The 14,785-nt window shown below is 37.4% G+C and overlaps 1 protein-coding gene across 4 annotated transcripts in view; it reads right to left on the bottom strand.

The window, feature by feature from the left end:
• Positions 1 to 390: 390 nt before the first annotated feature.
• MAP3K7CL (MAP3K7 C-terminal like) overlaps positions 391 to 14,785 on the bottom strand; it is a 32,379-nt gene continuing 17,984 nt past the window's right edge. For all 4 annotated transcript variants that reach the window (XM_072026274.1, XM_072026270.1, XM_072026272.1 and 1 more), the window contains 2 exons: positions 9,128 to 9,243; positions 391 to 1,568 (listed from right to left, as the gene is read on the bottom strand). In XM_072026274.1, coding sequence (XP_071882375.1) covers positions 1,388 to 1,568; positions 9,128 to 9,243 — 297 coding nt within the window. In that variant the 3' untranslated portion in view covers positions 391 to 1,387. The remainder of the gene's footprint in view (positions 1,569 to 9,127; positions 9,244 to 14,785) is intronic.

The following is a 14,785-nucleotide window of genomic DNA, read 5'->3' as shown; positions in this document are numbered from 1 at the left end:
ATGGTGTTGTTGTTTTTCCCCTCTCTCTAGCTCTCACAAGACAGAGTGCAGACTAGGCCCTAACTAGGGGAACACCGCAGGGAGTGGGCACAGAGGAGCAAAGAGGCAGCATTGCGCTCTCCTCTCCTCTGCTGCCAGAGTAACTGTGGGAGCAAGTTGGCACCAAAGGAGTTGTTTGGATTAACCTGAAATCCCATTTTTTATAAGGCATTAGTGATAATAACTGAAACTAAAGTTACGGTGGAAATCTTAAGTGTGTAGCTTTACATTACTACGACCTTTTAATAATAACGAGAAATCAAGTTTGTATTGAATTCCAACCACATGAAGATGTATCTGTCAAGCAGCATTAAAAATACAGGGCAGTTTAAGAACATTCAGAACATAAAATGGCTTTTCTATGTATGCTTTTAATGAAAAAAATACTGTATGAATAGAAATGGAAGTATAACAAAGAATTTCAATTGATTTAGGGAAATACGGGGATAAATAGAGCAAGTAAAACAAACATTTTAATTCCAGGTTATTTGTATATCACCAAACTCCTGTCCCTACTTACAGCCACTTATGTTTCAAAATATAACCAGGAAGTAAGAACAAAATACCCTCATGGTACTTTTAGTGACATATTCTTAGTTAATGCTATGACGGTAGCAGTCATACACTAATTTTTCATTTCTCTCATGGCAAAAAGCACAATAAAAAGACTCTCAGGCTATTTTATGCCTGAGGAAGGAAAGCCTGATCTCATCTGCTTCCTTTCAATTTCATAACTTGCAAACGATTATTGGCAGTACACTCACTTCATAAATAGTAATTGGGTTACTTCAATTTTAATGTGCAATTTCTCAGATTTTATACAACATTGTAAAGCTGACAAGGGATAATAAAGTATAGTTTTTACCCACAAGGAGATCCATTTTAAGATAACTTCCAAACACTTTAGGCATGAGGAAAATAATTAAAAAAATCTTCACCAAACTAAAATTAACATACATGTATTCCATATATTAACATTGTCCCTGCTGTATGCCTTAGTATGGTCCAAATTCCCAACACAGAGACTATTTATATCATTTTCTAGTGTGTCCATATCTTCTTAAATTGGAAGAAATATGTTTAGAAAAGAAACCTGATCTACCAGAACATATAATGGGGATAGATTAACTTCAATTATGTTACTTGAAATAAAATATCCATTATATAATGGATGAAATATCCATTATATTAAGCTACTGGCTGGCAAGCATTAAATCAAATATAGACTTCTACATACTCTGTATCTGTAGTGAAGTATTATAACATATTAAACAGACCTTTATTTTAAAATCTCCTTCCAGCACAGGGCCAATCCTGTATTAACTGCCTCACATACGCCAGTTGTGAGTTACGAGGATCCCTGTCTCTTTTGGTACTGTATTCTGAGCTTTTCCAGCTGCTCTACGCACTGCGTCTGGGCCAGCTTCAGCGTTCGGTTCTCCTCCGTCAGTTCCGCGTACTCCTTCGCCAGCTGAGCAGCATCCATGCTTTCTTTTTCCACTTGTTCCAGCCTGGCAATCAGCTCCTTTCTGACAAGAACAAACAAACAAGCAAACCAGCCGCGAAGATTAAAAATGGCAGTGAGCAAACACGTATTGTCATGTGTCAGGTTAAAGCTGGGCTACGGGCTGTTGATACAGTATTACCTGAGCTGTTGTGAAATGCAGGTCTAGAAACCTAATCTGTCAGAGTCATCCTTTTTCCTTCAAAGTATGAACCTGCCAAAATCTCACAGGTCTGTTATTCAGTGACCAAACCTGCAAAATGCAGATGGTCTTCAAGTCAGTATCTCTAACTTCAGTCAGAGCTGGCCTTGCAGCTTATTAAAGAAAATCAGCTTCCCTTCGGACCATACACTAGAATTTTGCTTGCAGAAGAAAAATAACTTTTTTTTTTTTTTTTTTCTCTTAATACTGAATGTATTTCAAAGTGAGCAAGGGTTTTTGTTGTTGTTGTTCAGCTGCTCAGCTTTATGAGTATGTTCTGTGAAGTATGACTGGTTTTGTTTTCTTTTCTACAAAGAAAAAAAATATATATTCTGGTAAATGCTAGGCACGTGAACCCAAATTCTACATATTGTGTCCATAACGTTTTTATTCTCAGCTCTTAGTCCTTCTGCTGCGGTATAGTCATCCAACTGCAAACCTGACCCCTCCTGGTCTTTTTAAGAGCAGACACTTGAGGATTCAAGCTGTTGCTTCTTCCTGGAGCGAGTCCCTCAGTGCCCTGTGTTCCCAGGGCTGGCCAGGAGCCGGAGCCCCCTGTAGGTATCAGCTGAAATTCCCTCAGCAGGAGCTGAGATAAAAGAGGCCTTAAAACAAAACACACTGAATGCATGAGTAACTCATGGGGTATCTAATCGCTCTCCACTTAGTTACCCAGCAGACTAGCCTGGTCTCTGCTTTATTTCCCTTTGAGTCAAATCATTTCTTCACTCCTGCTACAGGAAGCCTCTTCTAAAGGGTTCTTAGCTCGTTTGATCATTCTATCTTGGAGATTAGTTAATCTTTTAACTCTTTGTAGCCCTGTGACTTTACTTCTCAGTCATGTCAAAATAATGCTGGTAGATCATCTGTGGGAAGATGTAATGCCTTCAAAGTGGGTAGCTTGTTCCTGCACTCTTTGCAGGAGCCCCCTGGCAAGCTGGACCAGTGCTTTCATACAGGAAATTCTTACAGAAAAGGAATTCTGTCTCCGCAGGTCAGAGTCTTCCCAAAAGGATAATGTTTCAAATTGAGCACTCGCATTACATGTACCTGTAAAATTACCACTTCCAGCAGCGTAACTTAAAGCACCTGGGTTTTGAAATAAGAGTTCTCCTATCTGGCCTTCTTTTAAGATTAGTCTAATCTTCAGTTTTGAGAGATAGCAAAGTTTACCCATGGCTTAGCTGACTGCAGTCACAGTTACTGCAGTTCAAGGAGTCACAAAAGACCCCTGGCACACTCATTTCTTCCAGCTGTGCTTCTCATATAAAAAAGAAATAGGGAACAGTTAGCAGCCATTACAGCAATTTAAATCATCTGAAAGTTGTAGTATATCGAAGACCTCCTGTAGCTAAATGTCAGCTTTGTTTTATGTCACTGGTGTAATGCACATCAGCTATACTGTAGCAAAGTCTCTTCTGTTTGTTTTCACCAGATATAAAATATATCTGATCAGCTCTGCAAGAAAAAATGTTAAGGGTCTATTTTTCTTCAGCAGAATTCTGTTAACATTTGGCACAATACAGCTTTATTTTATTTTTTTTTTTTTTAAAGCAGCAAGCCAGATTCATTTCTCTTTGCTTAGACCATGCTAGATCAAAGAGTTTTCATATTGGCCAAGATGAACTAATCATGCTAGAAAATGTGATATTCTAGCTCCTATTAATGTGACTATCAACCACAAAGGACTAATTGCAAGTATGCTTTAGAGAGTAAGAAACATATTTAAGGACAGTGAGATTTTACTAGTCTAACAGCCTCAATCAAGTTCAGCCCTTTGGGCTTCGTCTAGATGGTTTTTGTCTCTTAGGACCAAAAGAGAGCTTCAGCAGTATTTCTGTGCAATTGTTCTACTGGTACAATGTTGGATGGATGGATGGATTAAATGAAACTTTTCCAAACTACAGGCTGTTGACTAAGTCTTCCAAAGACATTTATTTGTAATAATTCTTACTTTTCTTACACTTTACAAGGTTCTTAAAGGGAGGTGCAGTGAACACACTAATAAGCAATCAGCTTCTTAAGAGCAGGTAAACCTTTGCCATGAGGAATTTTAGTACTTGTGGGAGAAAGGTACTGTCTACTCTACTTGGACTTGAGCCAGGCAGACAGCGTGCAAACTCAGACAGCTCTAGTAATGAATGGCACTCCTGATTTGATAAGATGAGGCTATGTGCAAGCATGGTTTTCATGTTGCCCTCTAATAAACCTAAAGCAGTGCAGGTGGCTTTTTTTTTTTTTCTTTCTTATTTCTTCCTGGGATTAAGCTTTGCTGTTAAACAAAGCAAACAAGAGCTAAGATCAAAGTATCCTCATTTCTGCAGTCCACTCTCTAGTACCTCCCTCCCAGAATGCAGTTTCCTTGCACTGAGGTAGTAAAATTGCCCTGTTCTGAGTCAGCAGAACCTACTTATTCCCTTCCCATCAGGATCAACACCTGTTTACAGGGTAGGGTGATGTTTCAGGCAAATACTGCCAGCCTGCCACAGAGATCTAAAATTAGAGTACCAGGGAATTGCTAAATGTTATGAATGGTGTGGTTTACGAAGCTCACAAAAGGATGAGGACAGTAACTAACATTTGCTTCTGATCTAATCCAGGATTTGAACTTAGCTCTCAGAGGTTAAAGAACATCATACTAAACTCTTGCACCATCTAGTCTTTGTTATGGATGCCTAATAAATAGATCTAGCATTGTGTAATCTGTGCTTGCTGTTAATGGTTACCCTGTGTTTAAATATTAACAGCATTGATAAGGTATTTTCTAAAACGGTGCTGGGGTACTTGAAGCTGTGAGACAATCTGTAATGTGCACTTTAAGTGTTCTTTTTGGGGGAGGGGTTGGGGTGAGAAGGGAAGACCAGTGTGATTTGCATCAAAAACCAATAAACCACAAGCCAGACCAGACCATGAGAAAAAAAAAAACAAAACAACAACAACAAAAAAACAGCAACAAAAAATAAATACCAAGAAAAGTGTCAGGTAAGACAAATATACTTAATTCCAGAATTCCAGATTAACTCTATTTGGAGATGAACTGGACTCAAGGCAAACAGCTTCCACAGTGCAAAGAGCTGCCTTTGTCTTCACCTGATTGTGAGCAACACATTCATGATCATGAACCTGTGGTACTACACACTTCTTCCTAGCTGACGTGTCTGTGTTCTGGTGGCCATAAGGTCATTTACTCTTCCTGTATTTGACTTTCATGTCAGGAGGAATCAGGAGATTCCCGTCAGGTAACTGCTGACTGAGGAGACTGCCCTTGTGTGTTCAAAGTCTGTTAACTAATTTCTTAAAATGGAGATAGCCTACTTTAATGTAAATAAAACCATTCCTCAGATGCCAGCACATAAAGGTATGGAAGTATTCATTACTACAGCAGGACATGATGAGATTTCTCTTTGTATTTGAGATGTTATTTCTACTGATTTGGCAAGTTAACAGGTATTTTGGATGTGTTTGAGTTGATGAAAAATCAGGTCTAGAATGGAAAAATTAGTCAGATAAAAGGTTCTCTTTATGTCTTAGACCAATCTTTTTCTGCAGTACCTGCAAGCCTGAAGACTACTTGTCTCAACAGTGTAGGTACTCTCCAGAAAGTGTGCCTGGAGGAACCACTTGGGCTTGAGACCTTAGAAAAACTCCTTGGGTCACGAGAGCATTTTAAAGCATATCCCACAAAATTAAGTGGACATCTCCACTGCATGTCTACTGCAACACATGTGAAGGAAGGAAAAGCAATCATCTCCATTGCAAAGAAAAAGAGCAATCCTAAACCAGGTGGTGGTCAAGTGATATTTTCTGGAAAGTTATATTAGAATTGTCTGGGGGAGGAAAAAGAGAAAACCAGCCAGAGCTAAGAATATAAGATATAGCTAGCAACCATGGCAACTCTAATATTTAACTACATAATCCAGGGTCATTATCTAGTAATAGCAATATAACAAGTGCTCAAAATAACCAGCCATCCCATCCCTTTCACCCAAACTTAGATACCCAAAAACATCTGTTATGGAAATACATGTGTGTTTCTGGAACATAAATTAAATAACATTCTGTGACCTAAATGTAGTGTGTTCTCGCTCCCACACCCTTTTCTTTCTTTTCGATCATGTCTCCCATTCCAGAGTGATTTTGTCCCTTCTAATACATATTGCTGGCATAAATGGCATAACTGGGAAGAGTTAGAGTGAAGACTGCAACCAGAGCTATGATGATTTTTATTAGCAAAAAAAAATCTACCTGATGTTCTCTTAAATTCCTTCAATTTCTTGCTTCCTTTTATTTGTCTTTTTCCTAACTTTTTTCCCTTCTCATTTGCTTTGCCCCATGAGCCTTTTTGAACATACAACCTCCCCTGCTCTTCTACATTTCCTATTTCCATGTAAAATAGTTATCTTCCCTCCCAGTCAACCTAGTACACTCTCTTGCAAGCTGCATTGCACACAACAGAAAGGGGCAAATAAGCTCTGTTCTTGCTCTGAAGAAAAGCAAGCTCTGTGATTTCACACCACTGATTTTCCATACTCCAGCCATACATAATTCACACACCACAGTGTGAGACAAGAAGAACTAAGAAGAACTGAAAACCTTTGAAAACTTTAAAAAGAGTAAATATTTTTGACTATTTTAAAACAATGTTATTCACCTTTCTAGTTCTTAAATACACATCCTTTAGAAATACACCTGTGTGTATTATTTCATATATACAATGTTAAATTGAACTTTGCAGGATGGAAAAAAAATGTATTTTCTCTTGTTTGTTTTACTAAATATGTGCAATACTTCTATAGATATTTATTTCAGGTTAACTTAAAATAATTTCTTTCTCCTAGCTACCAAATTTTTCTCCATTTTTAGTCAATTTTTAGTCCATTTTCTGCTTTGTTCCTGATAATCATCATCTTCAGTATTCTGTGTACCACTGCCAGGTAGGACTTGACATTGGACTTTCACAGGTGAGTTGACTTATGGTGAAGAAGTTCAAAACACTGGCAGGGCTTGTGTCTTGTTGTCTTCGGTAAAAATGTAAGTCAAAGAACACTGCACAAATTACTTGTTCACATTAAAAAGCATAAAACTCTACTTCTGTCCATTTTATAAAATTAATATTTAAAAGAAATGGACAATAGTAACAGAGAGCAGATGTATTAGACAATTGTGAATCTGCATTTCCATATAGTTAAATTCAGATGTAGAAGATCAAGACACCTGGAACAGTTCCTAATCTGCTCAAATTTCAGAAAGCTGCAGACAACTCCATATTTTCAGTTGGATTATAACTGCTTTTGAGTCTAAAAGCTGTGCACCACACCAGATTTCTTATAGAAAAGACGAATCATCTTTCTTGAGAGGAATAGTCAATATGTGTGTCACCCCAGATGTCATGATCTACTCTTCACCTCTTTAATTCAGCATATGCTATCCCATAAACTTCCTTTAACTTTCAAACTGTTACTGTTGATAATGTCTCTAGATATAAATAAGTGATCGCTAGACCAAAAACCTCATTTATGTTTTGCTTTCTTCTATACCTCCACAGTCGTACCTCCTTTTACCTAGTTTTATACAAAAATCAAGATAAATTTATTTAGGTCATGTATGCTTACATGTGTGTAGAGGTCCATCTGTCCTAGTAACTTTCTAATCCACTTTCTGATTTCAACCAAATTTTACAGGCCAAAGAAGTCCCCATTTCTGGAAGGTTTAAAACAAACAAACAAACAATCTCCCCTACCCCTTACTGCTACAGAAAAGACAGAGAACCCAAAGGAGGAAGGCAGTATGATGAGCCCTCCTCCAAAACACTACACAATAGAGAATCTACCTGAAGGGAGGGACTTCATAAATAATTCCCTGGAAAAATAAGCTTCCGCTGGCAGTTGCAGCTTTTTAAACCTCAAAATCAAATAACCACAATGCACCAATCTGTAGGAAATTAAGCATCTTCAATTCTAGTGCTTGTAGGGTTACTTCTTCTGATTAAAGGATTTGGGAGGTCATGAAAGGTGCTGCACTGACACCTTTCATGTCTAAGCACTTCACAGCTACACAGCACATGAACATCTAAGCCACAAATATGTAACCAGGAGGCACGTAACAAAGGACAATAATAGAATTCTATTTGTTGCCTTATTCAGCTGCTGTTGCATTAACATATTTACTGGGGAATGAAATCTTCTGTCCACAAAACAGGTTTAGCAAAGGTAGAAATAGTGGAAACTGCCTCACATTATTCCACTGTTGACATCCACTGGTGGAATGAAGGAAAATGCCAGCTTGAAGCCCCTTAATTCATCCCGAATGACACTGCTGAGAGGCTGACTTCTGGTCTCGGAGGTTAGGATAGTTTTTGAGTTCAGATAAACAATTTTTTGCATGTATGTGCTGTTCTGAAGGAGCAAAATATTTCTAATTCGGCTAGTACCACAAATTGTATAGATATATAAAAATGCATTCAAATAGTGTCTGAGTGTCTCTCTTCCATAGATTGTTTCTCTTCCATACATAGTTACGAGCTATATTCCTTCTTTCACCATATGCTACACCAATCACAGAAACTTCATGCAGCATTTGGAAGAATGATTGTGTCTTTGTTTTCCCAAGAAGCCTCCTAGATCCACACTGAGGTAATTCTTCTTGAGTAATGCAACACTTCTTGAAGTCACCCTCAATGTGAATATAAAAATAAAAAAGCATTTGCAGGAGAAATTTAGCAGTAACTGTTATTGCTTGGGGTTGGTTGTCTGGTAGAACCTTTCACTGCTCACCTTCCTTCCTCTCTCAAAATTCCTTTGTCAGGTTTCTTGTGGAAATAATCACAGAAAACACTTTGCCATTAAATAGTCATGTGAAAATGACAGGGATGTGAATACAGATAATATATAAAAATTAAAAAAAAAATAAAAAAATATATATATATAAAAGCCTACGTCCAGCTTAGGCACTTTGGATATGAACAACTAAAATGTGAATGTACATGATGATGCATAGAAAAAGTTTACTAATATTGTCAAGTTACCTACACCAAACTGAGGATTCATTAAGCTTTTCAATAAAACATATAAAGTTACACTGCAAAAAAAAATCCCTAAAACTCTAAAGGGGACTTGTACCAGATGAACCATACTGTTATGTGATAAAATGTCCTAATACTGTCAGTGAAGGTTTTAAGAGACATCTGTAAAACTGGGGGCCCAGAGCTATGACAGCTCTGTGTCCTTCGTGTTCCCAGTTGATCCTAAGGACCAAGGCCCTAACTGTTGTGCTGTACAGTGACTGCTGGGCAGAGGAATAAGGTCACAAAATATTATCTAAAACAGTAATATTATCTAAAAAATATTATCTAATGCAGTAAATACTTTGCGGAAGTTACTCACTTTCTTTCTTCCAGTAAAGCAATTTCTTTCTTCACCTCATGGTACTCTTCTGCTATTTTGCAGTGCTGTTTGTACACCTGCATAGATTCTGTAGAGTCATGACAAGGAGGCAGAGGCTTTATGAACAGAAGAAGAAAAAAACATAGATATGTATACTGCTTTTGAATTAAATATTCAAAATAAACATTTTTATTTTTTTTTGAAAGATACAATCCTTATTTTCATTCCTGTGAGAGTACTTTGAGAAAGTTTTTGGCCCTAGCTGCAGTGTTGAAAATACTCCTAGTGATGGCCTTTCACAGAAAAGTAACTTCTGTAAAGTTACGCCAGGGGAGTTTTAGGTTAGATGTTAGGAAGAATTTCTTTACTGAAAGGGTTGTGAGGCACTGGAACGGGCTGCCCAGGGAGGTGGTGGAGTCACCATCCCTGGAAGTCTTCAAAAGACGTTTAGATGTAGAGCTTAGGGATATGGTTTAGTGGGGACTGTTAGTGTTAGGTTAGAGGTTGGACTCGATGATCTTGAGGTCTCTTCCAACCTAGAAATTCTGTGATTCTGTGATTCAGAAGGAAAAAAAAACACTTTTCTGCATAAGAACATGGATAAGCCTTCAAATCTTGTAATGATTTTCAGAACTTTCCTTTACAACTTTGCAAAGTATCACTAAAGATTGTTCAAAGAAAGATTTCTCCCTTACCTCCCCTTTTTTCAGCTATAGAGATATAGGAATGCTAAAGTCGAAGCATTGTTCATACCTGCAAAATACATGAGCATGTTTTCACTGCAGAGACTACAGCACTGAACAGAAGGATAATTTGAGTGTTCTCCAATTCTGCAACTTTATGAGAAAATATATGGAAAGCTATTGACTAAATACTCTCATTCACAGATTCAAGGCTTCCTCCAGCTTATCACTAAAATGGACAGGACCATGAATTGAGACACCAGGTCTGATTATGCTGGACTCCATAGGAGTTTCACTGCTCACTCTGGTGAAGCCAAGATTTCACAGTTTTGTAACCCAGCAATGATTCAGTCTCTAAGTAGTTTGCTCAAGATTGCATCCAGTTTCTCTGCATCACTACTTCATGTAGAAGAAGGGTAGAAATGTTATGAGAGTAATACCAGTTATATTTGCAAAATGTTTTGAATTTCCATGAGAGGTGCATGTGAGATTGAGAGTAGAAGGTAACAGCATTTAAAAAGAAAAAATAAAGAAGAAATACAGATTAAAAAGACACAGTGATGGTAAAAGCCTCCTAACCTGAATACCTACATTATTATACCTTTTTTTTTTTTTTCTTTTTCCCCACTGCACACTGGAGTTAATAAGTATGGCAAATAAAACCACTCTAACCTGGGACTCCTCATATGAATTTCAACTAAAATCTTGAAAATACAGTGTGGTTAAATGTCAATGCTTTTTCTTCCTTAAAAAGTATACAACTTAATTTGGGCCTCATGCTTGACTGTCACATTTTGACCATAACACTTACAGGAAGTGTAGTATTTTTAAGTTATTAGCCATGAATCAATTGACTGTAAATGAACTCCAAATAGCATGCTTCAGCCACCTGTTTGAAGCAAAAGGAAGCACTTAAAATAGTTCCTTTACTGTCCAGTTAAAGAAATACAATTGCTTTTCACAATGTAAGTAGATTTTTATTGCTTTTTTTCCTACTTTGACTCTTATTTTTAGCATAATATTCCTTCGATTGCATTGTTAGAAAAATAAAAGCACAAGTCTTCAGACATTTCCTAATTATGATCTTCTAATCTTTTGTTTTAGCTGCACTGGGAATTTAGATTTTATCAAGCATATTCACAGAAAAGATTAAAAATGTTTTTATCCTAGGGGCAGGGTAAGCAGGCTTCAGATGTACACTAGCGCATAGATGTGACTAATGTATGGACCTCTGCAAGTATTTGTAGATGGTATGCAGTTCCTCATTGAAATTTTAAAACGGATACTCATTTTCCATGTTAAAAATGTAAAAAATGCTGTAGCAGAATTGTTTCATGGCACAGTTCTGAGCTCAGAGAATTTGGGACCCCAGGGAAAGTGCAGTCCATTACTTGATGAATCTGGGCTTTTAATTGCATTTCGATGTGGATGAGCAATAGCACCATTCATATAGTCACCTAAATAATAAGCACAAATTTAACAAGACAGAATATAGAAGTCTCAGTGCTCTAATCCAAGAATGCAAGGGTGAGCCAAAGTAGCATCTCTGGTATCTACCAGAGATCAGCAAACAACAAATGCATCATAATAAAACAATTTTAAACAGTTCCCAGGGGGAAAGTCCCCAAACACTGATATTTCTATAAAAAAAACTTGCTTTTGCTTCCAACTTAGTTTCCGCAAATCTAGCTGGTTGAAACCAGTTTAAAAATTAAGGCAGCATTCAGCTTCTATATTCCAGCTTCCCACTCAAAAGATATATTTAGAGAGCTAAAAATTATCTAGTCATGCTGAGACTTAGTATCTAATTCCCACTTAGAACCAGTTGCTGACTTTCAAACCCCTTCCTACCATTGTTTTCTCTTCAGCGTCATTTTTTCTTATATTGATATTTTATCACTGACATAAATAAACTGTCAACAAAATAAACCATCAGTTTATTAGTATTCCGCTTATACTATTATATTTCAATCTTGACGGATGCTATTAAGCACTAAATCAAGAACTTTTTTAATTGTGAAAAGCTACCTATTTAATGCATAAAAGTTAAGCCAGAACATAAAACTTACTGTAAAAATGTACATTTGATTATGTTTTTGTCATCTGGATATTTTGGATTGCACTTTGTAAAACTGACTTTTCTAAGAACGGTTTCGGAGATAGTGCCAAGAGTTTGTATGAGTAATTTCTGGCCAGTAGTACATGAAACATGGGCTTAGGCATTCATTATTTAACAAACAGCTCTACTATAATCACAGGAGACATGGGGAGGTCCAACAGTCTAGCCAGCTTTTTGCTCCCCACCAGAAAATGTAAGCCAACTCATAAGCATGTGGAAATTATTTTAGCCATGTCTAAAAGCCTATTTTTTTTTTGACATAAGCAAGAGTACAGAGAATTAATAATGTGTCTGTTCCCATCAAGAGAAGCATTTTCAGAAGATGGCAGGGCAAACTCCTGAAAAACAAATGCAGAAGGAGGCAAAGCTTACTTGTACTTCAGTAACTCCAAATTAGCAGATATTTACAGTGTTGACACACTGCCACAGAAAACAATAACAGCACAGTAGCAGTTACTGGACTAGCCCATACTCATCTAAACTGGACTGGGAAGAGCCTACAAAATCAGTGAATCCAGCTCCCTGATATCAGGAGCAAATTCTGTAATCCACGGGCTTGTCATGTTCTTAGAAATACTGAAATCCCCTGCCCCAGGTAGAAGACTGGCCCAGAGCCCCACAAAGGATTAGATCATTTATTTATTTATTTATGTCCTTTCCAATTCAGTTTTGTGGGAGTTTACATATTTTTTTTTATCATGCCAGCACTAGCTTTCATTCAAATTTTGGGTGCCTATCTGGGCTGCTTTACCGCTGTGATGTGCTTATAGAGGGCCCTCAAGCAGCCAAGCTGCATTCCTCTAATCCCTCCCAAATTAAGCTTCCTTTTCTTATTTTATCCCAGCAGTCTTCCTTTGCTGCCCATTCCACCTGGCAGGCCTTTTTTTGGACACCTGTGAGAAGCCACATGAACCATTTCAGTCACTACCCTGACAGCAGTCCTCTGGCAACTCGCCTGCGGCAGAGAGGCACTGCAATTCCCAGTAGAAAGCACATCCATGAAGTCTATGTGCTCTTTTTCCGTACGAGTTCACTAGTTTCCATAGGTGACAAATCACAATAGGCCTTAATAAAGTTCAGTTTACAGCATGTATTTTTTTTTCATTCAGAATCCAAAGCCATACTATAATTTCTCCTTTGTACAGCCTGAGCTGGTTACTTCATGAAGTATCTTGTCCATCTGTGATTAATATATATAAAAGCATACCTGCTATATAAGCAAAAAAAGACCCTGCCAAAGAAAGATATATTTAATGGTAGCAGTTGCTACTTTTAATCCTGCTTATTTCAGGCTTCAGTGTCATCCACCCTCATTTTCCTCCACTGGCAAAAAAATGCGCACGCAGCATCTCTGATCCTGTTCACAAGTCTAATATATAAGCCATAGCTTTCAGTGATCCTAGTATCTATCCTGCTATCCCCAGTTTTCAACAAGGTCCTAGTATTTTCCTAGTATTTTGTGAAACAACTCACTGTGACCTTGACAAGCTTTCTACAGACTCCAGCAAGTATACACTAAGAGATCCTGTTACAGGCTATTCTGTTACTTCACGTATGTATGTACATCTGTACAGAACATCTGCACTGTCTAGTTAGATTTTAATTTCAAATCCAGATATGAAAGATGTTGAAAGATGGTATGCAGAGGCAGTTCATGAAGAAAGAGCTTGTTCATGTAGAAAGAGATTTCTGCTTGTTTAGGACAGGTTGAAGGAGCTGTTCCAATTACAGTCTTTGTTGGGGGTCACAAAAAGACAATTTTCATTTTACTGTATTTTTTTTCTTGCTTTACGCACTTGACAAAGTATATTTTGCCATGCCATATGAATATTAGCATTCCACATCCACAGAAATTCACAGCCAACAGTAACTTTTGTGTAGTCAATAGTGTCACCCCAGCGTTGAAAAAACTTTTAAAGAGTTTATTTAATTTATTTTTGTTTGCTTTTACTTTTTGGTTCTAGGCACTTTGAAAAAAAAAATCCAAACCTGTTTCTGAAAAGTTCAAAGTTTAAAGAAAAAAATGTGCCCTGCATTTTTGCTAGCTGAGCACATGGACTCATCTAGAAGGCAATCTCTAGCCCATGTGTAGAATAGTTGACCACTTTTTGTGGATTTGGTAAACCAAACCCAGCTAAAACATTCTGGAAAAACAGAAACTCCACTGACAATGTTTTCCATGTGGTCCATGCTCATTACATGGCCTGTAAACTCTTCCGTGATGGAAGGAACCACATTATACCAAGCAAAAGTGATAGCTGCACATTGCTGAGAGTTTTGCTCTCCTTGCCTGAGAGATTTTCCATCTTTTTCCCGCCTCAGTATGATGCCTGGCTTTGTCAATATCTGTCTTACATAATCTAAGATCGTAGTTATCACAGCAGCATTACGGGAGACTTAGCAAGTTCATAGGCAGTCAAATCTAATTATAGAGTTCCAAGGTACTCTAGGAAGTCTCCTGAAATTTAATACATTTAATACTGACCATACTTTTTAACAACATTGGATATTTTTTAACTTTGTAAAATAATTTTTACGTGTCTACCAATGGTCTTGTCAGTCAGCAGAAGCAATGGTTGCACTGTTCAAGTTGCAGAGTAAATGAAACTTCTGCTAAATGCCCGTGTCACATAAAAACTGTCCCTTTTGTAATATTTTCATTGTTTCTTTTGTATAGACATTTCCCACTAAAGCATGAAAAACTTCCCTTGACTTAACAAGCTATTATAAACAGTTGGAGTCGCTGCATCAATTTTACAGTCATCCAACTCCATCAATTTCAGGAGATTCATAATATAAAACACAATATAAATGCCTCTCTCAAGCTCATGATTTCATGAAAAGAGGATAAAGAAT

The sequence above is a fragment of the Anas platyrhynchos genome, chromosome 1 (assembly GCF_047663525.1).
Source record: "Anas platyrhynchos isolate ZD024472 breed Pekin duck chromosome 1, IASCAAS_PekinDuck_T2T, whole genome shotgun sequence".
In the NCBI taxonomy this organism is placed as follows: domain Eukaryota; kingdom Metazoa; phylum Chordata; class Aves; order Anseriformes; family Anatidae; genus Anas; species Anas platyrhynchos.
This window is presented reverse-complemented; position numbering and strand designations above follow the sequence as displayed.